General features: G+C 34.1%; 3 protein-coding genes across 3 annotated transcripts; 2 read left to right on the forward strand and 1 right to left on the reverse strand.

Moving 5' to 3' along the window:
* The first annotated feature begins 8,630 nt into the window (after nt 1–8,630).
* Nucleotides 8,631–17,575, forward strand: LOC139696781 (opsin, ultraviolet-sensitive-like). Its single transcript, XM_071595620.1, has 9 exons — nt 8,631–8,733; nt 9,847–10,035; nt 13,261–13,440; nt 13,566–13,781; nt 13,876–14,006; nt 14,158–14,330; nt 14,547–14,707; nt 16,047–16,148; nt 17,410–17,575. Exons 2-9 carry the CDS (start codon nt 9,935–9,937, stop codon nt 17,507–17,509), a joined length of 1,164 nt encoding a protein of 387 aa, XP_071451721.1. The 5' UTR covers nt 8,631–8,733; nt 9,847–9,934; the 3' UTR covers nt 17,510–17,575.
* A 211-nt stretch (nt 17,576–17,786) lies between these two features.
* Nucleotides 17,787–19,669, forward strand: Fitm (acyl-coenzyme A diphosphatase Fitm). Its single transcript, XM_071595619.1, has one exon. The coding sequence runs from the start codon at nt 17,918–17,920 to the stop codon at nt 19,124–19,126; it is 1,209 nt and encodes a 402-aa protein (XP_071451720.1). The 5' UTR covers nt 17,787–17,917; the 3' UTR covers nt 19,127–19,669.
* Nucleotides 19,670–20,481: 812 nt separating this feature from the next.
* Nucleotides 20,482–24,412, reverse strand: Gdap1 (ganglioside induced differentiation associated protein 1). The gene is made up of 5 exons (XM_071595621.1): nt 24,229–24,412; nt 23,900–24,092; nt 23,637–23,819; nt 23,355–23,555; nt 20,482–21,590 (listed from the first exon to the last, which is right to left on the reverse strand). The coding sequence occupies exons 1-5, from the start codon at nt 24,331–24,333 to the stop codon at nt 21,286–21,288; spliced, it is 987 nt and encodes a 328-aa protein (XP_071451722.1). The 5' UTR covers nt 24,334–24,412; the 3' UTR covers nt 20,482–21,285.
* Nucleotides 24,413–26,946: the final 2,534 nt, after the last annotated feature.

Raw genomic sequence — 26,946 nt, forward strand, 5'->3', positions numbered from 1 at the left:
CATATACATACACAAAACCCCAAAATCCTTTACATGTAACTTTTTTCATGTTGCATGCAGACTTTTGAGGTAAGAGAATAATCATTCATTAGCCACAGAAATGACTCACTTCCAACATTAGTTTGTGGACTTGCGACAGTGACAGGATTGCAGCTCGCTCGAAGCTTTGTGAAACATGCGATCGCTAATACAAAACACTTTGGTTATTATAAAGGGCTTCATTACCTCGCCCAGAATTTGTAGTTTGTTGGCCTCCCAATTAACAATTGTGTTCATGTACACGTCGTAATATGAATCGTGAGACAATTATGATAATCATTGCCAATTTTCATTTTCTGCAGTTCATAATATTGGGAAAGGTAGCAAATAGTTCATTCGCTCCCTACGCCCGTCCCTCGGCGAACCCGTATTATGGGGTGGGGTGGTAATTTCTCCTCTTTCCCTGGCTTCTGCTCCACTGAGCACACACAGTGGAGCACGTAATTAACTGATAGTGTGAAAGAAATGCACTTCGAGAAGGAATGCTGTGATATCAACTCAAATCGCTATTCTCAATTAAAAATGGGAATGATAGCCTCAAGAGCAACTACTGATATCCTTTTTTAAATGTACATTGAAGAAATCTTTTGGGTGGTGGGTGAGTATTTATTTTTGTATATTTACCTTGATGCTCTTTTTATTAGGGCTGAAGTTCCGTTACTTTAAATACCTCGCTTGCCCTCTTTTTTTAGGATGCAATGATTTCTATAAGTGTCAGGTTTACTTATTTAAGCGTCTTGATTTTAGTTGCCGTCAGATATTCTGGGGACCATCGTCATATGCTTTTATAATAATTACTTTCCGGCTCCAAATGAACCATACTCCTTGGCCACACAATTGCCATCCATGTATATCTTATTTTCACCTGCTTTTTTCAGCTCCCTTCTTAAACGCCATTTAGTCAATGAGCCCACGCGTGAAGGTTTCCTTGTTAATTTGTATTTTCATTATTTAATGCATTTTAATTTGTCAGTCATCAATATTGAATATTATTTATTATGGAGCAAGTGAATAAAAACCTCTTTGTTCCGTTTTTTGTGGCTTTTGAAGGAATAAATAACAAATTTCTTCTCCTGCGTAATTGTCAGCGACGATGGGGAAATGATAAGTGCACTCCCGCAACTGTGGTATTCAGGAGAACTAGTGATGGCAGAGACGAACAAAGGTGTAAAGGACAAAGGTTAGATGGTAGTGAATGATTTATCCATTATTATTTTGATAGCAACACTCGATCTAGGTACACCTATATGCTCTAAGAAGCCCCTAATGCTAAATCCGAAGGGAAAAAAACTATAGTCTAAGCTCGACAGTTGCTAAAAAATCTGTATTTCACTGGGGAAAAGGTTACAGAATATATTTTCCAATGAGCGGAAGGGTGGGCATTATAACAGAGATTTAAAAATGAGCAAACTCTACAAAGAGGATATATTGCTGACATTGACCCCGTTACATTATTACATTTTAAAATAAAATTGGTGAATATATTAAACATCAAAGGATGTAATTATAATAAAAGTTTTCTTCTACGCGTGAGGTTAGCTTTCTATGCTTTACAATCGTCATCTCGAAAAAAATTAATTTTTTTTTTGGAAGTGAAAATTGAGAAAGAAAAATCCAATTGAAGAACTTTCCAGAAAACGATATATTTAGAGAATTTTTCATTCTTCTGTGCGGCAACGGTCGGTGACACAGTTGTTCATCTTTTAATTTACCTTAAAATGGCCGTTTAGCCAACTGAGAGGTTTCGAAGAAAGTACTATCATTTCTTGTTGTTGATAGTGCTGGCCATCTTTCAAGTAGTATAAAAGTTTTTTTTACAAATTACAGAAGGGCTACTTGTGTTAACATTCAGCACAATAAACTATGATAATTCGTAACGTTGGAGAAAAAAATGAGTTTTTCGCAGGAAAAATTAAGATAAGATTTTAAACCAATATTAACGAGAAATAATTATAAACGTTCATCAACATAGTAGAAATTGGCTAACTGAAGATTTATTGATCATTACTGACTACATTACTAAGCTACACTTTCTCGTATAACATATTTCATAGAACGACCTGCATGAAAACAGTGTTATTACCGAGGCATTGGGTAAAATTAATTTCCGGAAAATCCATTTGCATAATAGCTCCTCTACTCTGTTCAATTTTAAGTATTAGGGGCCATAAACTGACCAGTGAAGTCGAGTAACTGAAGCGTGCTCCTAGGGCAGAGAGAATTTAAAACATCACTCAACAAATGACTATTGGGGGATATTATTTTATGCCGACGCTATCCCTGCGTGATATATGATAATAATACTGATGTATTTAGCCTCTGAAATACAGAATTCATTTTTTGGTATAATGCACGTTATGATAGGTGGTGCGAAAGTGGTGAAACGCCGTTCACCTGGAAAGATTCTTGATATTTATAATATTATAATAATAACACACACACACACACATATATATATATATATGTATATATATATATATATATATATATATATATATATATATATATATATATATATATATATATATATATATATATATATATTCATTTTTTAACTTTAAAAGACAGCTCAACAAAAATACATTTTTTCCTGTCGTAGAGTATATTGTTCAGTGAAAAGTAATAAATGTGAAGTCACGTTGATAAAAGTGTGATTTTGCTTGAGGATAACTCCCAGTGCCCAAAAGTGGAAAAAAGCTTCTTCATATTTTTTCTAAAAATATTAAGGCGAATTATTTTTGTCGATCCACGCGCTGATGAAAAGGTAAGAAGCCTTTTCGTGGACATGCTATGCTTGATATTTAGGAATTTCCTTTATCTGCTGAGTTGATGGCTTATATTCATCGCAGCGACACAGGACCTCACTGTAATGCCTCGAATCGAAGTTCATGGAAGCATTGTCTGATAAAAATAAAGTCGTACATCTCGTACGTAAACTCTTACATTTTCCCGCCGGAATTTAACCTTTTATTAATATATTTTATATTTTTATAAATAATTTCCGGAAAAAACAATTGAATTTTGTTATTATTTTGCGATGGGCCAGGAGTTAGTCGATGATGTAATTCGATGTAGAATGACTCAATTTAACCATAAATTTCGGAGACACTCCGTGTTTAAAGTTTTGCCGTATCGTGAAGCCGAAACATCTGAATGGCATTTCTCCAAAACGTAAACTGGTAATGGAAAGAGATTTGTGTAAATATTTGCGATCTCGAAGACCATCAAGATTCTTGACATGCCTGTGGCTAGGCCATTCAATGAATTTCCCTGAATCATTTGCTCCCATCATAATGAAAATTTGCGCAGGAAAAACAAGGATTTTATTAATGCACCTTCAAAATTTTCTCTTTGATATTTCTTTCTAAAACATGCTTCAGAAACTCTTTAGCAGCTTTGACTTTCTCATTGCTTGAACATTTTGATTCAAATGGAATTCAAGTTAAAATGAAATGGTAACTCAGAGGATTAATTAGGCTTTCCTACTTCCCTCATGGAATAGATGGATCAATCGGACCCTTATGACATTTAAGGGTATTAATAGCAGTGGTTTATACTATATTATTCTCATCAATGCATTTGCAATCTTGTTGTCTATTGATCACCACGGTGCTCTTAATTAGTAAAACATACTTCATTCTTATTCAGAAGTAAGTTATGCATTATTTGGGCTTAGGGTTCACAAACACCTCCATTTGTCTTGGAGAATATAAAGGATGGATCAATCATTTCTCAGATGCTGGTGCATCTTTAGGGATTGTCCCAAAGGCATTCAAGGGACATAATTTAAAACATGAAACAAAAATATGCATGTAGTAAAAGTTTGATTGTATAAGGTTTATGCTACAATATCCATAAAGAAAATATCAATAAAGATAGGGTGTGTAGTGATTTACAGATCTAAAACCTTGCCTTTGAGACTAGAGGATAAGGAGATGTGGTTGGGAGGGGGATGGCAAAAAGAAGTTGAACAGAGATGGAAACAAACAATTGGGTTTTTAATAGAGAGGACGTAGAGGAGTTATTGAATGGGTCCAAAAAAGACAGGGAAAGTGGATGGAGGAAACACTGAAAGGTATGGTTGTAAAAGGGCATGATAGAATGGAAAACCTTAAATAAGCAGGGTAGAGGAAGAAAGTCAGTAGACATTATAGTCAGCATTAAAACAGGCAGAAGTGATGACGAATTTAGAAATAAATAAATAATATAAGTCAAATAGAAAAATCTATAAGTTTGATTACATAAAGTTTATGCTTTAGCTTTTAAAACCACCTCAAGGAACATACTCCAAAATGTTAGGTCAAACCAATACCTTAGGATTAGAACATATTTTAGAATGAGTATGAAATAAAAATTAGGATCTCCTAGAAGTAGTTGTAGCTTCAGAAGAGGTGACTGACAGCTTAGGCCATTTATGCCACTAGGGATGAATGGGAATGGAGGAAGGGTAGTGAGAAACCTGTCATCAAGATTAGCCTACTTTTAATAAAAGGCACCAAGGGATCCACGGCTTATCATCCCATCCAATGGATGGTGTGCTCATTTAAAGGGCTCTCCCCAAACCATCTCTAGTAGGAATCAGGATACCACTCAAAAAAACCTGCCGCTTCCAGGATTCAAATCTAAGCCCTCTCCGTGGGAAGCCAGTGCATTAGCCACCATACCATCATTATCCCCTTAAAATCTCCTCTAAATCAAAAAACCTTCACAAAAATATGGTCTGGTCTTGCTCAGTCATTTTTAAGCAACAGAAAGACTATTAATTTTGGATTACATTCTTAATCGATTTTTTCAAAACAGGAACAGTTTGAAAATCAATACCTGTTGTTAACTTGAAGGTCAGTACCAGAAATTATTTGTATCCACCTCTGTGATAATCCAATTTTAGGATTATTCATTCTATGTCAGTTGCATGCCTTCTTGGTGGATTGCAGGTTACAGCATTACTCTAGATAATATATGACCTATGAAAAACAGTATCAAAATAGTTTAAGGAAAAAAAAATCAAATTTTGACTTTTTAGTTGAAGTAAATGCATTTAATGATAATATGTGGCTATTGCCAATCTGATTATAAATTTTGGCAGCATTCAAGAGCCCTTTTAAGGAACAAAATACTGCTCATTACAAATATGTACTTGATTATGAATCCTGAATTGCTTCCGTGAATGATGGGTTACACACTGCTATGTAAACCATGCAAATAGATAATCATAAGCAATAATCTCTAGCAATCTAATATCTAACAAGCTCTTGAGACTCAGCTTTAGTTTTGTTGAAAAACTAATGTTTTAATGACCTTAAATGAAATTTATATTTGCTATTAATAATTAATTTCTTTTTGTGGGGTAAGGATCACATTTCCAGTTTAAAAGAAAGAATAAATCTCCAAGATTACCTAAGTTAAATAAAATATAATTTCACTATAGAAAGGTTGAATATTAGAAAGAGTAAGGAGTATTCACACCAAAGCCACAATCATACTAAAGAAAAATATTGAAAATCATTTTACAGTCCCATAACTTTTCTAGCTTTATAGCCTGTTGAATGAACTGTATCCAAAATTCTCATAACTTGAAGATCACTATTCTGAAAACATTCTTTGCAAAATTTTATACGAATATTCTTTTATTTAGTTACAAGTTTTCGCTGCTTGAATTTCAGGGAAAATTAATAATTATTAAAATACCTACAAATCAATATGCATAAGCATTACCTGTTTATATGCTGATTAATTATTTATCAAACTTAGTTAGTGTTTATTGACACATTATATTTAATCATATCATTAACCTGAATACGGAACTACCATGTTCATTGTGAATATTATCACAGATTATATTAAGCTCATATCCTGATTCAGTGTTATGTCTAGAATCATCTAACATCTGATTTTTAATGAACCTTTAGATGTGAAGTCACATCTTTCGGTTTATTTAATATATGTGGTACACGAATTAGATAACAAAAAGCTCCAGCATATTCATTCATTAAGTATAAAATAGAGTATGGCAAAATTTGGGACAAACTTGTTGGTGGACTGATATCTAATGGTAAACTCTTATGAAAATTTAACATATAACATCTGTGTTTCACGCTAACTGCCAAGAAGCACATTGCAGTGGTATCATGCCTCTAAGAAAAATAAATATGAATATTAGATTTTTAGTGTAAACAAAATTTACAATACAAATTTTAAGATAAAATTTGATAGTATTGGCCCACTTTTCATACTCACAAAAATACACAATGATACTCTGATTTCTCTTAACATAGTGATGAACTGGGCCAAATCTTATCATAATTCAATGTCTAAATATATGACTTAATTCTTAAGCATGCTCCTGTGTTTAAATTATTCCCTGCGAATTGTTTTGAATTTCCTGAATAGATGAGAAAAACACAACTATCTAGATAGTTTCTAAATGAGTTTTATCATTTTATACCTGGGAAATTAATGGCAGAAAACTTAAGTTTATAATTTGATATTTACTTACTCATGCCCCAGTTTGGTTAAGAGATTGTTTGTATGCTAAAATTCATATCATATTGATATTTTTTCTTATTGCAAATTTCCAAAGGGACTTGTAGAAAAATTATAAATTCAATATTTTGGTCAATTCAATGATCATGAATATTTATTCAATATTCAGCAATGCTATGTATCCAATGTTAAAGTGAGGTTGATGAAAGCACCAAAAGAGTAGTTTCCCACAGTTGCCGAATTCAATAGAAATTAAAAATTTTAGATTGGGTAACAAATGCTAGGAGATTAAAAAAAAACCATTGCAATGAACAAAAAATTTAGTCTCTGTCCTGGGATTGAAGAACCTCTCAAAGCATATACCACCATTTGACTCACTATCACTGACTAATTTTTAATCGAAGCTATGGGATGTTGTCGACCGAAGTAATATGACTGTAATAACCTCCGGGATAGCCTACTAGGCCTATGAATGCATTTCAGTATCCCTACAAATTTGACTGCAAAAATTCAAACCCTATTTTAATCAAAATTTTACTGATATGTCATTTTAAACAGAAATTTAATATGTTTTTACTGAGAACTATATCTCATAATGCTCTAATAGTGGTTCATATATACAAATTAAGGTAATAATGCCCACATATGATCAATTTAATGCAGAATTGACAATACACATTATGAATTTTGCTGTCTCAGCTTGGAATTAGGAAATTACTTGGTAGTTTCATGATCCATGCTCCATATCTATGAAACAAAATCGTGCTCATTTTGAGATCATTAACTTGAAATTTCTAAATATAGAAATCCTAGGTTAATATTGAGGTTTTTGCCTAGCATATCCCAGATGGAGGTTCAGGAGGAAACATTTTCTTGTAATTAATTTAAATAATGTAATATGCTACTTTTCTTCCCCCAAATATCTACATATATACAGGGTACGGCAACATAACTCCCTTTTTTGAAAGTGTTTTGCATTTGAAAAAAGCAAGTTATGTTTTGCCGCACCCTGTATTATATTGCTTCCACAACTGGTGGCTTTATGCTTCATTTTGGAATTTTATACATTTTAAATGTTACTTAAAGTCAAATATTACCATTATATATATTCAGTTACTTAGAAAAACATCATCAGATTGTGTATTATTTGATTCTTTCTTTTTCATGATATATTATCATAGAATTAATGCTTAATAAAGTAGCTCATTTTTGATGATTTTGGATGAAATTGTTTTAAGTTGCACGGCTCTGGTTGTTTTTCAAGTTATTTATTCTTAGGATTCATATTTAAATGTCTAGTCTTGAACTCTTAATGTATGATTAGATATAATTGAAGAAAAAATTCAATTGGGTCTTTGTTGAAGCCTAATTAAAAACATTAATGAATAGATTAAATTGTCAGGGAAACATTATCCTGCTGAATGAAATTGTGTGTGCTTTTTCACTGAAATGTTTTGGGGTAAATATTTACATCTACAATCTATTAGCTTCTGTTTTGCACTCAAACCCATTTTGGGAATGAGAAGCCACATCCACGACATCAAAAAATTGTGTATGAGTCTTATATATTGTGAATATGCTATGGTTTATAAGAATACTATATTATACACCTAAGTAATAAGTTTAATGTGAAATTTTAGTTCCCTATTCCATTAATTTATTCTGTCCATGCAGTAAATACTAATTCATACGCTCTTTCTATTGCCAATTAGCAGAAATGTTGTATGTATCTCTGTTTGCCCCTCTAGTTTGAGCTGCTATCATTTTTGATATTCATAGTCCATTTTTCCAATTGGTGAGTTTCCTTTGCATTCACTCTAGTCCATCTGATCTGCCCCCAGGCCTCAAATTGGATTTGTCTCTGATCCCTAGTGCTGATTCCTGATTGATGTTGGGTTTCCTCCTGCCCCATATTATTTCTTGCCATAATCTCTCCCTTTTAACCCAGTCATACACTCTTACTGAGAATGTCACAAACACAGCTACTTGACACCCCTTCCCCCTATCCAGTGACTCCCCCTCCCCCTCCTTCTCACTCATTCTCCCTCCACCCCAACCCTAAACCTCACCTTTTTTTCTTTACCTTCTCTCTGCCAATCACCTGTGGGCTCTAGGGTTGGAGAGTGGGGAGGGGAATGCTATATAAGGTAGATTTATGAGTCCATTTGCCAGGGTTGTCTCTTGAGGAAAGCTAGGAAAGAGCAGTCAAAGGTATGGGGGGGTTATCATTTTGGTGATTGATGACTTTCAATTTTTGTTACCCTCATGTTGTTCTAGGCTTTTCAGTACAGTACTTTTTAAGTTTCACTTGTAGAACAAAACCATCACTTTACTATCAAGTGCACTATTGCTGCAAAGCACATCAGTTTCTAAGTTCATAACAATAAGAAAGGTACAATGCACTCTTTGCAGATGGAGTGATTTCAAGCTAATTGACTGAAGTATTTCAATTTCAATCAGGAACTTATTTCAATAATCAATTCAACACAACTGAAACCATTATAGATCATTATTTGCCAGTTTTCATTAGATGCATGGATGAATGATAACATCTTTTTTGTTTTCTTGCTTCAACCTTTTATTTTGTTTTAATATTAAATAGATAGGAACTATTACATTATTTATTGTTACTTTGTTTGGATGGATAAATGAACTTTTTCCCTTTACTAACTCACCTTAAATGAATACACCGATCACCAATTATTGTAAAAACCAGAAAAAACTACTTAAATTATATATGAATCTATATTCCATTGTTATGACTTTGTTTGCTATAGCTTCTAATAAAATTGGAATAAATTTTAAAACACCAAGCTGTGGTGTTAAAATTAAATTAAAATTCATTTGGAATGAATTTCAGAGCATCAATCTGTGGTGCTTTGGAAATACATGGAATTGTTCACATTGAATTGCTCAACTACTCATTTATTATCATAGTGTCCCTGTCAGACAAGAGTCCAGAGCTGCATGGTCATATTTCACTAAATAATAAAAATTGCCATGATTTATAATGAGAGCACTACTGTTATTATGAATGTATAAATCTAGGCCTTTTTCATACTTAATATTACAGTGTGGCTAGGGTAATTAAGAATATTAAAGACATGCCTGAATGGGAACTTAACATTTTTAATTGCTTGAATAGCCACATTGAATTAATTCTCTTCAGCTTCACACTATACCGGCTTCATACGACCTTCCTTGGATGGTCCAGCATGTTTATTGTGCCCATCAACTATTCATTATTGCTACCTTTGTCATCAAAAATTTTCATGAACTTTCTGAGTTCTATATTCTGATGTAAGTTATTTTTTTGCTTTTCAGTTTAAAGTTGCAAAAAATAACATCATAATCACTTTGCTCTTTAAATTTTGGCTTGAGTCATTCCTGGACCATTCCTGAGACCAGAGACATGGCACCAAGCATTTTAAGTGATGCGGTTCCAGCCTCAATGCTATCCTCTGCTGACGGCCCTGGTTGTGCTAATAGCACTGTCTTCCGACCGGAATTTCGGTAACATGAAATATTGTTCTTATTTATTATTTTTTGGCTGCTAGCAATTACATATATTGTTCCTGAAAATATTTGGATTCCATGGCTGAATTCCTTATATGGTCATTTTAGTGTTATATATGTCAAAATTAAACAATTGCATATGAACTTAACTAGTATAAGTCATCAAATAATATTATTACTTCAAGATATGCTTGAGTTTTGTGAAAAATCATTATTTTTCATCTGTGATTTAGAAACATAAAGACTTACAAGCAGGGAATTAGTTATTCTGAGCAACCAGGAAGTTTGACCAATTTTTATGTTAACCAGCATTATAAGGTGAAAATCAGATTGTCTTTGGTAACTATCTTTCAGTACAGCATACACCAGCATGTTTTTCCATACCTAGAATGATAAAACTGCATGCACTATACAAGGATAGAAAGTTGAAAGATTAATTTTCTGTTGCAGGAAAGAGACATATGTCACAAATGGTCTTTAGGAAGAATATTTCTCCTCAAAGAAAGAGGGACTTAAAATTGTGAATTTGATTATTTGACATCTCTGAATTTTTTCTCAGTTACTTGTATTAATTCCATTAGCGTATATTTTAATCCATTCTTGTTTAATAAGAATAAAACTTCATTATTTTATAAAAGGATTACTTTGGATTGCTCCTAAAAAGAAAGAATTAATTCATTATAATCATTTTTGGCTAATATTCTTTAGTAAAGTTTGAAAAGATATGATTCAGGAATTACGAATAATTTAAGAATATCTTTTCAAAATCACATGAAAAATATTTTTGGGCAAGATTGAGACTATTTGAGTACAATTTTCAAATTACTTCCATTATATTTCATTTGAATTATTTTTTATGCATATATTGTATTAAACATCTATATTTATTCCTTAGTACATAATATCCTCATTGGAAATCTGTTTGCTATTATTGTCTCCTGATTACGTTATTGATGCTTCAACAACTGAAAATGCTCAAAATAGTTTTTAAGGATTGGGTACAGAATACAAAATAGACAGTACTATTATTACTTCAAATGTAAAAATTGTAAATGTTCATATTATGGAAGTAAATACTGTAGTGCCCATTTTTCATCAGAGGTGAGTTTAAGATGCAGACATTGATAGATATTTAATAATTCAGTTTAAATAAAAGAAATACTGTATTATCTTTTATAATTGCACACTACTATGTTAACTCTCAAATATAATATGCTTTCTCATACTAGATACTTATAAAAAAATTATTTTTAACTCACCACAAAGCACATTACTCAATACTCCCTCTATGAGAAATATGATTCAAATTAATCCCTACTGCATAAGTGTTTACCTTTTTATTAAAAGCCATTGCAAAACATATGCTATACATAGGAAGGGAAGTGTAGATATTAAAAGTTGATAGGGCAGTGCTTTTGTATTAAGGGTGTTTGGGGAACAAAAAATCATTCTCCATCACATCACACACCCATTCATCTGCTGAGAGCTGAAATCCAGTTCCAAAGTTTTGGAGGCCTCATGTCTCTCATAATTGTGTTTGATGTTCTATAGTTCAAGCTGATATTATAAGTAGGAGGTGCAGGAACATTGAAAAAGTTTGAAAATTCACAAAGGTAATTGAAGGCTTCTTTCTGATTTTTTACCCCACCTATTGATTTAAAAATAATATACTCTGTACCATATATATTTGGTATGATACTAGGCTAACTAGGCTAGTTTTTTGCAATGTAAAGAACATCTGGATACATTTAAAAAATATATATTTTAATGAATACCACCAACACCAATATGGTGTAAAGATTCTTATGGGGGAAGTTTATTATTGATTATAAACCAATAGTTCTTATGAAATTTTATTAATTTGCTTTCCTTCAATAATTTTTATCTAGGCCTAATTAGAAAAGTACTGAAATGTCACCACCTGGTTAAATCTTCATGTTCACACTACTATTAAATTATCTGATGGATCAATACCATACTGGCACATGTTTCACATTTTGTAAAACTGGAGAAATATGCTTTAAATTTGCAGTAAATGATTATGTTCTGTGTCATGAATGTTTATTTCTGTTTTCAAATAATTTTGACTCAGTCCAGTTCTTCTCGTGACTTCTTTTTGCTATTGTGCACCACCCCATTATAATAGTATCACAAAACGTGTTTCTAAATTGTTACTTATGACAATATTGTATACAAGATATGAAAGGTAAATTGAGCAGTGTACAGTGGTTATTATTTATCATGTTACTTTGAGGGAAAAGTTTGGGAAGTAGAATCTTCAGGGAAGGGATAGCCATGGATGAGTAAAACACAAGGACAGGGAATGGGGTGTGTTTGAGGAAAGGGAATTTCTAAGTCTCCTTCATTTCTCACTATCAAAAAATTCACTCATTATAAAAACTGCTATGTCTATAATATTGTTGAAAATCAAGAATAAGGAAATCATCCTTCCTTTTTTCCCCCTCTAATTATCACCAATATATAAATATATATATTCTGTTCTTGCAACTCAGCTAAATTTTTAAGCTATAATGTGAACCTTGTAAAACATAGATTTTGTTGGAGAAACGCAGTGGTAGTCAGCCCACAATAAAAATTTAGTATAATTTTCGTTTCTCAAAGTCTCTGGTAAGATTTTGGCCATTTCCATTGCGCCATTTACATAATTTCATCCAGATATTCAGAATGGGGTTTTAATTGAATAGTTTGAAATTGAGTAAATGTTAAACTGCCAGATTGCATAATAGTTCTCTACAGCGTTCACCCCTAGGAATGAAGAAGGGAAAGCACCTAAAAAAGCTATCTGAAATGAATCTTTGAGATGGTAGAGTAAGAATTCATATTTGGTCAATTTGCTAATACTAAAATATTTATCTTCACTTTAGCTAGGATTAAAAACTGCAGCACATATGAGGTACTTGTGAGATGGCTATGGAGGACAATATTAAGATAATTATCACTTGTCAGGAACTTATTCTCAATATATATAAAGGATCTTAAAATTTCCAAAAGTAGTCTTTAAAAACTCACTTGATACCAAGCATCAAGGAGTGCTTTTCATATTAAGTCACATCCTCCGTGCATCAAATGGAATTAATTATGCCCCGCATGAAATCACATGGAGTCATGTGAACCTGCCTTCATCTGACACTCACTTTAGCAAAAAACATCCATTTTCACAATATCATAGATAGACCTTTGTAGAGTATTGATATTTCACAGGGTAAGTGGAAAATATCTTGGATGGAATGTGCCAGCAGAGGAAATTCATCATATCCCTGAACATTGGCTCGGCTTTGAAGAACCAGAACCCTATATGCACTACCTTCTAGGCCTTCTATACATCTGCTTCATGTTTGTAGCACTATCTGGGAATGGAATTGTCATATGGATATTTACCTGGTAAGGATGCCATTACTTTAACTCGGGAAATTGTTGATCAAGTTATTGAACAAGTTCAATAATGTGCACAATTAACAATATGTTTACCTTGAAATAATAATTTTCCTGTCATTTTATTTCCTCAGTGCAAAATCTTTAAGAACACCATCCAACATGTTTGTAGTAAACTTGGCCATATTGGATTTTCTCATGATGGCTAAAACTCCCATTTTCATTTATAACTCCTTCAACTTGGGGTTTGCCTTGGGAGGGTATGGTTGTCAAATTTTTGCATTCATTGGTTCAGTATCAGGAATTGGGGCAGGTGTAACAAATGCAGCCATAGCCTTTGACAGATACAGGTACTAAAGTGAGAAATAGGGTCCAAATGTAAGCATTGCATTGCCGCAAACACTGCTAAAATTAATACTTTCAATCTATCCTAATATATTACAGAGCTATTGCCCGGCCATTTGATGGTAAACTTTCTGCTGGTAAAGTTTTAATCATCCTGGCACTCATCTGGGGTTATACTCTTCCATGGGCTCTGTTTCCCCTCTTAGGAACTTGGGGTCGTTATGTACCAGGTATGCTAATAATTTAAAAAATGAATTCCATGCTGAGAATTTGCACTGGGTTTTGTAGTTGAAAGCTTGTGCACTTTGGATGTCTGTTGGTGAAGTATTTTGTCACTTTTATCATAATGACATAATTTCAATGCATTCATTTTTATTTCAGAGGGTTTTCTTACAAGCTGCTCATTTGATTATTTGACCAATACAGCAGAAAACAAAATCTTTGTGATGATGCTATTCTTCTTCTCTTACGTTATTCCAATGTTCATGATTTGTTTCTACTATGCTCAAATCGTTAACCATGTTTTTGACCATGAGAAAGCATTGAGAGAACAGGTAAACAAGTATATATAATTTTAATTATTCTTCAACATCTTTTTACTTGAAAAAAATAAATAATAATTTGAATTAATAAATGATGAATTTAAGGCATCCATTTTAGACATTAAAACAAACCTTTAGTAGATTTGTTTTTGCCCTTTTGTCAAGATTTAATTTGTAGTTTTATCCATATTACAAGAATTATCTTCCCTTTTACTGCAATTTTAACAGGCCAAGAAAATGAATGTCGACTCTCTTCGAAGCAATCAAAATTCTAACCAAGCATCTGCAGAAGTTCGAATTGCTAAGGCAGCAATCACAGTATGTTTTATGTTCGTGGCATCTTGGACACCATATGCTGTCTGTGCCCTTATTGGAGCATTTGGTAACAAGTATGTGCAATTTGATGAATCCTTTGGAACAAGTATGTTAGCAAATTATTTGAGACATTGTGTTTTCTCTAAAATGGTCAGTAAAGACCACATACTTGCTGAATGAAACAAAGAAAAATTATCATTGCTTTGTTTATGATTCCTTAAATTTCATAATTGAAATTCATTGTGGGATGTTGCCAATAATTCAGCAAATTTAAAGGAAAGAAGAGATAAGTTGTGGGGTTGCTATTGGCTCTTAATCACCAATAATGCACCCACCAGCAATCAGTCCTGTTTAGCAAAATTCATGGTATTTAACTTGGTTTTACTTTCATTGTAATGAAAATACATTTATTCATCAGAAATAAATGACATTTTCTGTACTGTGATTTATTTGAAAAATAGAGATCAGTGTATATGTTTTTTTGATAATACATGAAGCATTCATAAAATCAGACAAACTGAATGTCACACGTGAAAAGTATTTTCTTTGAAGTGGAATATCTTAATAGGGATTGTGGACAGAATCAGGCAATATAATGACTAATTCAAGCACATATATAAGCACTGTATAAATAAGGAAGTGTCTCAATCTTGAAATTATTTTTAGATCAGAAGGTAAGAATTAGAGGTTGTTGATGTGGTATGCAAAAAATGATAAGAAATTTATCTATACCATTACTGCTGTAGCAAAGTAGGGGAGAAAAAGGATAAGCATGTTGAAAGGAATGGAGGAAGGTAGAATGTATGCGGAAATGAAAAAGGGTTTCTTGTAGGGTGGGATGTCAGGTCTTTTGGGTGAGGCTAATAAATATAGAGGTGTTCAGTTTGTGTCCACCCAAAACCTACCTTAAACAATATAATACCAATAATAAGTATAATTAATTCTTCAATCACCTCACAAAAATTATTGCTCTGAAAATCAACAAAAAGTGAGTAAGAGTAAAGGCGCCTCAGCATAACTAGGACAAGAGGAAGAGAAATCTCCTAGTTTTTACGTTCCTCATGGTAGAGTCGAAGTTAGTTTAACATCTTAGTGAGCAATTGAGACGAGAGATCACCAGATATCCCAACTTATTAGTACTAAGGGGTTGATGTCAGGGTAGGGTTTAATTTGGCATAGAGGAGAATTAGCAATTTAATTTGACAATTGTATATTGGGGAGGTAAGATAGTACATGGTTTCATCTTTGAGTTGACAACCACGTGGTTTAAGAAATTCATAAAATGTACAGTTTTTATAATTATAAGTGAACAAAGAGAATTGATTAGATCTGTTTGGTGAGTGAATTAGCTGGTAGATTATTTCAAAAATTTATGGTCACAAAAAAACTACAAACATTCTTTATTAATTCCAGGGCACTATTGACTCCAGGTGTAACCATGATCCCAGCCTGCACATGCAAGGCTGTTGCTTGTATTGATCCATGGGTTTATGCCATCAGTCATCCAAAATACAGGTATGATTTCTAGTTAGTGCAAGACTATAGATAACCACTCAATGCAAAGATTTAGGCTATGATCACAATGTACATTCTGGAGCAAAAGAACTCCAAGGATGTTTGGTGGAAACAGAAGACTTTACAGAGAAAATTTTTCCATTTCAGTTAATCTTTGTATGTAAATGATAAGTATGGGTAACTACATATAATGTATGTAATGAATGAACAAAAAATTGCGTTTTGCGGGAAAACCAAGTATTCGCTGGATGATGCATAGAAAAATTTTCATTGCTTTGATAAAGGCTGCATGGCTTCTCGGTTTCTATTCAGATGCCATTTAGCCAGAAAACTGTTCTCAAGTGAGAACAAACTACATGGTGGAAACATCAAAGGCATTCAGCCTCTATCATTTATGTACTATGAAAACCTTCCCACCATTCACATTGCTTTGCTTATTATTCCTTAAATCCCTGTCAATGTGGAATGTTGAAAATAACTCAGCAAATCAAAAGAAAATATAAAAATACGAGAGCTCATGGGGTAGCTGCTTACCCTTAGAAACTGAAAACATTAGTAATGAATTATACTTTAGGCAATACCTCTAGAGCAACCATAAAATGATAAAATAAAAATTAAGGGTCATTGAACATTTATGAGTAAATTACTTTTATAGGCAATTTTTTTATTTTTCAATTCAAGGAATTCATTTGGTAAACAAATAAAATAAATTACTAAACAATTTCCAGAAAATTACTATAATACTTAACCAAAAACATATATCAGTCCCAAAAAATTGCTCCAGTAATTTTTTATAAATTGCATTCATGTTCCTTTTATTCTGTGAAATTATTCATTTGTTTTAAGTCCACCCAAAGAAAAGAAACAGGGCACACATTTAACTATCATAAACATGCAAGGTCTTGGTGGAGGAAAATCACCCATGAATATCACAGATACATATCCTCAAGGGATATACATTGTAGATACAATTGATTAACTTGTGATATGGGTTACTCATTCATTTTTAATCCACCGGCAAAGAAAAGTAAGGGGAAAGATTGCCCTCCACGAATATCTTACCTAAGTAGCGATAGAGAAAAGAGTTGCAATTTGGGAAATGGTCAAAATTAGGATAAAGTAACGTTGCATGAGTTCTCTAATTGTTGAACATTCATGACCTGGTGAGTTTTGGTAAGGCTATTCGTTCAATTTCTCAATTTAGACTGAGATAATTGATTAAAGAGAGGAATGACATATATTTTTCCCACTTTCTTCACAGGTTGGAGCTTCAGAAGAGACTACCTTTCCTCAGAATCAATGAGCCTGATCCACCAGCAGATACAAAGTCTGAAGGCACTGTTGCCACTACGGAGGGTTAATTACTTCATTCTATGCCCCAGAAATGGCACTTCTAGTAAAATAAAACTCGACAGTGTCATTGAAATGTTTTCGGGTTTTGTTTAAAGTCTATGCAAGTCCACTGCGCGATTATTGACAGAGAGCAGAAATAATGTGAATTAATACAATTTTGCCTGCATTTTAAGCTTTTAAAAAAATTCATGTTAATTCCTAAATAGAACTCCCACAGTGATTTAAACCGAATGTTTAATCAATTAAAGTAAAATTATGACAATAAGAAAGTCCCTTATTTTATCATACTTCAAATATTCCACTTAAACAATTGCACATCGCAGGGCTCCATTTCATATCGGCAGACATCTAGCGGCAGATTTCGCCGTTAAAGGGGTATTGTGACCGAGTTGAATGAAAAAGAAAACCTTTTCAGTATGACAAATAAAAGGCGGCCTCCTACAACTGTCTCACAGTTGAATTACAGAACTTCAGAATCTCTAAAGGCAGAGAATAAAGGAAGGAAGCCCCTTCCGGAGCCGACGTCGGTGAAGCAAGTGTTTTTAATGATGATTGTGCACGTCTGTAGGAGGGCCTTGTTTGTGGACATCAAAGTAAAAGTTGTTATTTATCTTGGCGCCTTGTTTGCTGTGTCTCTGATAGCTGATGTTATACCATTTCCAAAGACATATTTTTCTAAGAATAATAACATATTAAATCAATATTTTGTAAAACTTGGATGGGCATGGACGTTGGCAGTGACTGTGCCATTTGTGGTCATAACAAGCATCACGTATTGCTGTGGGAATAGGCAGAAAGTGTGTAGACAATTACTAAGAATATGCGTTGGTACATTTATGTGGTTCTTTTGGACAAAATTATTTGCCTACATCGAAAGCTCTTACGGTAGGTGCATTGGAAGAGGTGCTTCAGTTCCACAATCCAAGTATAGCTGTACGAAGAACGGTTTCCTATGGAATGGCTTCGACGTTTCGGGACACGCATTCATTTTAATACACAGTAGTTTAACAATTATTGAAGAAGCACGGGCCATCAATGGATGGGAGGGCATAAAGGATATGATACGAAACGAAGAACACAAACGCCTCTCTGGTGAAAAGGAAGAATATGAAAAAAGTCCATTAAAAGGTTTGTCTCACTTGGAATTCTATAATCTTAAGCTCTATTATGGCAAGTTTACACCTTATGTGAGGGGCTTATTTATTGCAATGACCTGCATGGTCGTGCTTTGGGACGTCATGTTAATTAGCACCATACTGTATTTTCATATCATGGTGGAAAAATTTATTAGTGGTGCAATTGCCATCATTGTGTGGTTTGTGACATACCAGTGGTGGTATTCGTCGCTCAGTTATCCGCCGCCCTCCCCGGGTGACGGCGGTTGCTTTCGTTACAAAGACCATGTTCGTCCTCGGGAAAGTGCAGTTGGTGCTCCAAGTGTTTCGGGCGGTAGAAAACGATCAATTGGAACTCCTGCCAATGGAAAGGATCAGCTTCCCAGATTCATGGGAATGCCTCTTTATGGCCTTGCAACCAAGGTGCCAGACAGTAAAGACAAATCTTCATCGGGCACATCTACTTCTGAAAGTGAAACCCCCTTTTCTGGAAATAAACCATTCACATGACAAATTGATTTTGCTATTCCCTCCATGCCCCAAAATCGTTACAACTCTCATTAATAATGCCGAGTGTATTTTTGATTTAATGAAGAAATCATTTGTTGGGAGTTCTGCACATTTTTAATTGGTGACTTACCCAGTTAAACGGGATGTTATTTGTTTCTTATAAGACTTTGTTGCATGTTATATATTGGATTGTTATTACTGTTATTTTACCGAAAAAATATGGTGAAAATGCTATTCAAGACGAGCCATTCAGAATGTTGTTAGCTTGACTAAACAAACTTTAACTGGCATTCAATTAATTTGCACGCATTTCAGTCAGTTCATTGTCAGATTGTTGTCATTTATCGTCCTTTAATTCTTTTGTTAAAGTTTTTAAATTATTTAACATTGTTTATTCACTATTCTGCTCTCTTATGGCCTTGGTTATGGATATGCTCATTTTATGGAAAATTATTTTTCATATACTTTTTCGGTTAATTGGTTTATTTTGTAGACAGATTAGCCATTATAATGCATGTGTGAATAAAAAAGTCTATTCACGTATTATATGCCTTCTCAGTTTTCCCAATTATTCATCATACTGGATACATTTCCACACCATATGATTCACATTAAGGTGTCAACCAAAGGTTTGAATTTATTTTGATATACTTGCTGGACATGAAGGATGATGGCAGGTCTGATTTCAGTTTTTGGAAAGTGTATTCTTGTAGGATTTTAAGCTGCAGCAGCAGAAAATTTCTCTCCTCTTTGGCAGTATTAACAACCGATTTCCATGGTGCAGATTTATGCATATATGAATTTAATAAAGAACAAACTGTTTTTAGCTAGACTGAGTCCCTGCCATGAAGGATGAGCTTACAGCAGTGATGTGCTACTCAAAATGTCAATTGCAGATGACAAATGTTAAATTTGACAATTTTTTAATTTTCATTGAAGCCATAGAACACTTGTTTTTGTTCATGATGAACATTCCATGGTAATAAAATATTCCAAATAAAATAATTCATACTCTAACTAGTCTTCCTAATGGGGCCAATAAGCTGTGGCCTACTGACTACAGAAATTTGTGCATCACTAGTTTACAAGATTTTTTCGTGAAAAACTGAGTTTCATGTTAGCACTATTGTTATTACTTGTTTTCATTCTTTAAGAAAATATGCAGAGAAAATTCTGTATTTTGAATTTGCATTTGAAATGACTTTCAAAAATTTGTCAAAAATTCATGCAGTGAGGCAACATAACATCCTTTTTTCATGGCAAGTTTGCATTGAAAGAAGGTAGTTTTGCTGCCGCATCCTGTACTTCGATAGAACTTTAAAAAGGTTTTGTGGAATAAAATTAGTACAAAACAATGCCATTGAAAAAATATTTATTGCATTTATATCATTCAGGGACATAATGCTTCAATCTGTGTACAGTGCAAATATAAAACATTTTTCTTATAACAAAATGTCATTTTATCCCTGAAGTTCAGGTTGAATCATAGGTCAGTGCCACTCAAAAGCAATAAAAAAACCACCCCCTGCTAAGGATTACCAGCTAATTCTGTGATTTTGCCTATGCAACAAAAGCAGAGAGTCAAACAATTTCATGTGACTGCAATCTTCATTGAAAAAGTCCAGGGTACAAAGTTGAGCTTTTCAATAAATGTAGCACAAACTAGAGATCTAAAAATTGCAAAGGTAATAATTTAAAGAGGTAGGCTCCAAAATGCGCTTGTACAAAAATAGATTTTTTTAAATATGCAATGTTCTGAGCAAAACCTGCAAGTGGATATATGTCATATTATGTATGCATTATCCAGCATTATTGTGCAGGGAACTTAGAGCAGATTTAAACATCAAACCAAGTCTGTGAAATCTGCATTCATCTTAAGTAACTTGCTAACTGGTTCTTAAGTAAAATTCCTGATAGAATTTCTTTAATAAATGCTACCAAGTGCTTAAGCACAAAAAGGTTATCTCAAGAGGAATCATTCATTCACTCCAATATTGAAAGAAAAACCAATTAATTTAATCTAACGTTATTCTAGCCTAGGCCCTTGGGGCAACAAAATGTTGCTGTAGAGAATTGAATGGTAAAACTATCATATGCAACAGAAAACAAAAATGGTAAACAATGCACAAGATAAACGGAATGATGAAAATTATTTATCTCTACCTTCTTCTCTGTAAATAGAAAAAAAGGGTAATGGCTGCCGCTACAACAGTAACAGTACCCATGACTAGCGATACTGGATAACCCAGTTTTGCTACCTCTCCCAGATGAGTTATACCAGATGGAATTGAGGCAACAAATGAATCTCTCTCCTGGACCTTAGAAAAATACTTCCCTAAATGAGGACGGTGAGGTACCCAGAACCTATGCTCCAAACCTAAGCATTTGAGTCGATCCAACAAGACAGCCAATGAAATATCAGCTACAGTGAACTGGTCACAGCACAGCCACCAGTCGGACTTTTCTGGAATACAAAGGGAAGAAAAATATATCAAAGATAAGTAAGTTTTGGTTTGATTGTTCAATCATGCAGAAAATATCTATCAGCAATTAAGTAACAATATGAGACTGAGTAAGTCAAAAACATTAGCCCATTTTGCATTTTCATGTAGAACCATAATTTTTGTCTGACATCTCGTATTTGGCAAGTGATCTGCACATCCTCTGATATTCTAAGAAATCTTAATGGACATCAGTATAGCATCATGCCTATTTTTTAGTGTATTTACCATGTACATAGATAAACTAAGGTATAGTGATTTTTGGGAGTCAAAGAATATTAATTTAAATGTATTCCACCACAAATTGTGTTAATTTTCATACTCCAAAAGACATTTCACAAAATTAGGGTTAAACTGTTAACAAAATCTGATAACCATCATTCATGTGCTCCTTTATCCAATTTGAGCACATTAAATTCATTGAGATAGTAAATTAAAAAGGATTCGAGAAATTGTGAGCTTTCAGGCTTAAAGTGAACTACAAGCCGTTTCTATAACAAATATCATCAAGAGAATTGAACATTTTGTGAATCCATCATAAATCATGTCTATCAACATGAGTGGAAAAGGTCACAATTGGAGTGGGTACATAGTGTGAGATGGTGATGAAGCTTGCATGGTATTTCATAATTATTCAGTCATTTACAATTGAGCCGAGTATTATGTATGTCTTTCCTACAAAAAAAGTTAGATACACAAAAATATTCGTGTTGACATTGTGGAAGGAAAACAGGAAAGTTTGGTACATAAACTAATAAATTTATGATTTGTTTTACCATGGTTTTGGCATTGATTCAATATTCTCAGGTGGATAACACAGGTTTCTCAAGAACAATGGAAAGAAATGTTAGGTATTATTTGGAAAGTAAAAGTGGGTCGAGGAGTGGGGGTAAAGTAAGGGCAGTCATCGGTCCGTAGTCATCTGAGAGAAGGGAGGAAGACTGGGGATCCATGCCGGTGAAGTTATCATTTGTGATGAAGGGGTGTACTATCCTGAATGTCTGCCCACCACACGTTGTCATCAGCGTGAAAGTACTGTGAAATCTCTGAACCTGTCAACCTTTGAAAGTACTGTGGGGCAACTGCTCTGTTCCCTGTGAGGGGGGGGGGGGGCTGGCAAGGACCGTCGCCGAGCTACGAAGTAGAGACTGTAAAAAGTAGGATCACAAGGAGAATGCAATGTTGAAAAGGGTGAGCAAGAGTTAAAATCATTTGAGAGGGCTTGGGTTCTCCTTTTCACGCATAAAACTTGAAATTCTAAGTCACAATCATAGTCGGATTCAATGAGATCTTGGATATCACAGTCATGTTCCTGATACTGTGTACTTTCTATGTTCTTTGGTACCTGTAGATTACAACGTAATTTCTAAACCATGGTCCTAACAAATCATTATTCGTGGAATAGTGTCTTTTACCAAAATATCATGTGATACCTTTACCAAGATAACGCGATATATAAACCTAAAAACCCTATGGTTTTTAATGGGTGAGGTTAAGGGTATATACTTCTCATACGAAACCCTAATAAATGTGAAATTCACAAATGAAGGTAGGTAAATCAGTTCCGTTCCATATTTTGCCGTTTCTTTCCCAGCAAGATCTTGCACCCCAAAATTTACAATTGGATGAAGCTGAGGGTGTCACCCAGAACGACAACTGTGCCCTCCACCTCATTCTAAAATACTCAATAAAAACTAAAATTAGTTATTTCATAACGTAGGATCTACCTTGGTCATGGCTTCCTAATTCAGTCTCCACTTCCATTAATACAGAATTCACTAGATCTATAACTTTTGAGTATTCTTCTTTGCTTGTTACGATGTTGTGCCTTCGTTCATGGACTTCAGCTTTCTGAACCAGAATCTCCTTGTGTTCGGGATTCTTTTCGGCACATTTCTTCAGGTTTTGACAGCTGTTCTGATCTGCAGCTACGGAAAAATGGTTAATTTACAGCTACTAAGTTTCAATATAAACAGCTTTGAGAAAATGAACTACGTGCTGTTATTTACCCATCATCAGCTTCCTCACTGGTTTAATGAATGGAGGTTTTGGATTTTGGCAGAAATCTGGATTATAGAAGGAACCAAGTGTAATGACATCCGTTGGAAGTTGGTCCAGAATATTGCGAAAATGCAAGACCTTCTGTTTTATCCCTGGTCCCTGATCGAGTGGAATGAGACGGCGTGAATTTCCTGATTGAATAAAATTTCACATATTGAGATGACAGCTGGTTCACTTCAAGAATTTAAGACGTATATATACAACTACCCACCATTGCTAAAGTTATCCTCCAAATAATCAATTATACGGGATGAATCAGGGATTATCTTGACACCATCTTTCAGGACAGGGACTTCCCCGCGGGGATTAATTTGCAAAAACCAGGGCTGATATTGTTCTCCCTTCCGAATCATTACGGTGTGCGACTTAAATTCCAATTTTTTCTCATGAAGAGCCATGAGAACCTGCAATCAAGGCCACCTTTATTCGAAGAAAACGTCAACCACTTCCCTACAATTGTGATAAATAATAATGAATTTGGAAATCGCAAAGCTATCAACCCTTTAAGTAATGTCAAATGAATTAAAATTTACTAATTACCTTTTGCGAATAAAAGGAATAGTGATAATAATACAAAAGCAGGCCATTCCCCTTTCCATTATTACTCCCTCCATCCCTATTACCATCAGTGTCGCCCAATGCCATGACCCTTAATATAATATACTACTAATTATGACTTAGTTCGTCTCTAAGTGAGAGATTGTTCATCCATAACTTGCATGACTTGACCCACTTGTTTTTCTGCTACTAGCGCCAAAATAGCGTTACGCAGGCAAAGGATGTGAGGAAAGCGCACGACATATTTTAGTATCGAAAATCTGAAAGAAGGGAATTTTTTAACTTCAGGGTTCGAAATGCGACTGTTTGACCCTTTTTTCAAATTTATGTATAGATATTTTCCATTATCATTTTCAAATTTAGTTACAATTATCAGTATTGATGATGGCTACTACTATCAATACTGGAGCACCGTTCCATGCTCGGCGGATATGAATATGGAATACTGTCATTGATTTGACATAATGACAAACACTTTGGTATAAACGCTGAAACAGTTACGTTTGAATGCCTTATATTGGGTGTTGTGAATAAATAAGATCTGTATGCTAGTATTTTATTTAAATATGAAAAGGTACAAAGATTGATTTTGTGAAATGTTTTGGCAGCAATTTACTAGTCTTAATACATCATTAGTTAATGTAGCCTGTTCCCTTGAATTTGGAAAATATTTTCAATTTTTACACCTATTAAATGAAGTAATTTCTTCTTTGAGGTTGGCTATTTCATTGGCAATCAAGTCAGCTTCTGCTCTGTTCTCACTTGTAGCTGAGTCACCTTTTAGGAATAACAAGTCTTCATTCAATTTCAATGCCTTATCGCAGTCTTCCATCGCCCTTTTCGCAAGTTTTAGTTTTAAGAGAATTTTCGCTCTTTCAATAAACAGCGTTGGCCAGTTGACATTCTCCTCAATGGCCTGTAAACCAAGAATCTTTTAAAATGTAATATCTAATCAGTGATTAGACTTGCCAAGAAAAATAGCGTAGTTGTAAATACTGATGTATGTGACTCATTGAATATCCCATAACTCCTTTTAATAGATTGAATGTTAATTGGTTTTATGGCCAAAGGGAACTGATTTTCGAGAATCAGCTTTTTTCACTGCTGTACTGTGTAATTTACTCCCAGTCTTGAAAACTGGCTTTTGCTTTAGGCATAAGGTGTATTAATTTCCAGTAACATAAGACAACTTTTTTAATTGGCAGATTATTAATTTTAGTACTGTTCCATTTTACATAGGTGTTGCTACAAGTTTGATGTAGCCTACATTCATTGTCGCAACCCTAGAATTTTTCACTCCTTTAATTTACTGAATCCTACTTGCATGAGGGCATCCATTTAATAGGAATGTATGCACAAAATAGCTATTCACCCACCTTTGTGTATAGATAAAGTGCAGATTCATAGTCATCTTCTTCTTTGTGCTTCATAGCATCTTGCATATAAACCTTGGCTCTGCTTTCCCGCTCTCTCTTGGATTTTGCCCTTTCGGCAGAATCTTTCGACATCATACCCATAAATGCCTCTGTGTGACATATTCAGAATAATATTTTAACAATTTCATCCATAATTACTTAATAGTTTAAGCATCGACGGTAATTTCATACATGTAATAACTTAAGGTTGAAAATTTTATATTATATACCCAAGGAGGAGGGGTGGGGGTAATCCTCTCCTGGATTGTTGATTTTTATTGCATATATAATATTGTGTGACGTTCATTATTTTATACATCTGCTCGGTGCAAAGCAGCTGGTACTTGCTGAACGAAAAAACCTTGAAAATATGGAATAGCATAATAATTATGGCTAACCCCTATGGTGCTATGATATTATTAACTGTGATAAAACTTCCAAATAATATGCACTCCCAGAAGTATAAATATTTACTTGTTTGGAGGTGTCAGGTATTGAGATAGAAGGTGATAGCCATCCCTCAAACTTTTACATGTAGTGGAAGTATAAAGAATGATTTTTCTTTTGATATTTTTATTATGAAGAGCCTTTCATTAAATTATTAGGTTCAAAGTTTTTATGAAAGTGAGCACATTTTCAATCTTCGTTTTCCTGACTGCCCCAGTTTCATGTAAAGATGTGTGTGTGTACATATATACTTGTGTACCAAAACTTCCTGGGAAACCACAACTTGCACAGATTAAGACACTGGCCTCCCTACCCTGATGGGTGAATTTGACTCTGTTGGGCTTAGCACTGGGTGAAATCACCTACCAATCTGACCTTTGGTTTCATTTCTATGTTTATGGTTATATATATATATATATATATATATATATATATATATATATAAAATGGGCTGACACAATATAACACAAATAGAATAGAATAGCAACATTTAAAAGGACACTCACACGGTAAATTGTTCGAGCTTTCGGCCCTCTCAGAGGCCTTCTTCAAGAAAGACTGAAAATATGCTGTTGCTGCGGAGAGGGGAAAAGGTATGGGCGGGGAGGGGAGGTGTGGAGGGAATGCTGGGAGGGAAATTAAATATGGCGGTTAAGGGTGGGAATTTTGAAAGAACGGAAAGCTAATATGTAGGGGGATTCACGAGTTCTCACCTCTATATTGGTGGCTGAATCAGGTAGGGATTCTAGGATGCTGAGGGAAAAACACTGGTCGAATGAAAGGTTGTGGGAATTGGCCTGTGAAGGGATAGGAAGAGAAGAGAGTGAGGCAGAATTGC

The sequence above is a fragment of the Hetaerina americana genome, unplaced genomic scaffold, assembly GCF_022747635.1.
Source record: "Hetaerina americana unplaced genomic scaffold, ioHetAmer1.1.p SCAF_7, whole genome shotgun sequence".
NCBI lineage: Eukaryota > Metazoa > Arthropoda > Insecta > Odonata > Calopterygidae > Hetaerina > Hetaerina americana.

Excerpts from the sequence above, each read along its gene's own strand:
- LOC139696781 (XM_071595620.1), top strand. The coding sequence starts at position 9,935 with ATGGCACCAAGCATTTTAAGTGATGCGGTTCCAGCCTCAATGCTATCC. Across the intron at positions 13,441-13,565 it reads GTCATATGGATATTTACCTG|TGCAAAATCTTTAAGAACAC; the intron begins GTAAGGATGCCA and ends TTATTTCCTCAG. Across the intron at positions 13,782-13,875 it reads ATAGCCTTTGACAGATACAG|AGCTATTGCCCGGCCATTTG; the intron begins GTACTAAAGTGA and ends AATATATTACAG.
- Gdap1 (XM_071595621.1), bottom strand. The coding sequence starts at position 24,333 with ATGGCATTGGGCGACACTGATGGTAATAGGGATGGAGGGAGTAATAAT. Across the intron at positions 24,093-24,228 it reads ATTCCTTTTATTCGCAAAAG|GTTCTCATGGCTCTTCATGA; the intron begins GTAATTAGTAAA and ends CCTTGATTGCAG. Across the intron at positions 23,820-23,899 it reads GGAGGATAACTTTAGCAATG|GAAATTCACGCCGTCTCATT; the intron begins GTGGGTAGTTGT and ends TTATTCAATCAG.
- Fitm (XM_071595619.1), top strand. The coding sequence starts at position 17,918 with ATGACAAATAAAAGGCGGCCTCCTACAACTGTCTCACAGTTGAATTAC.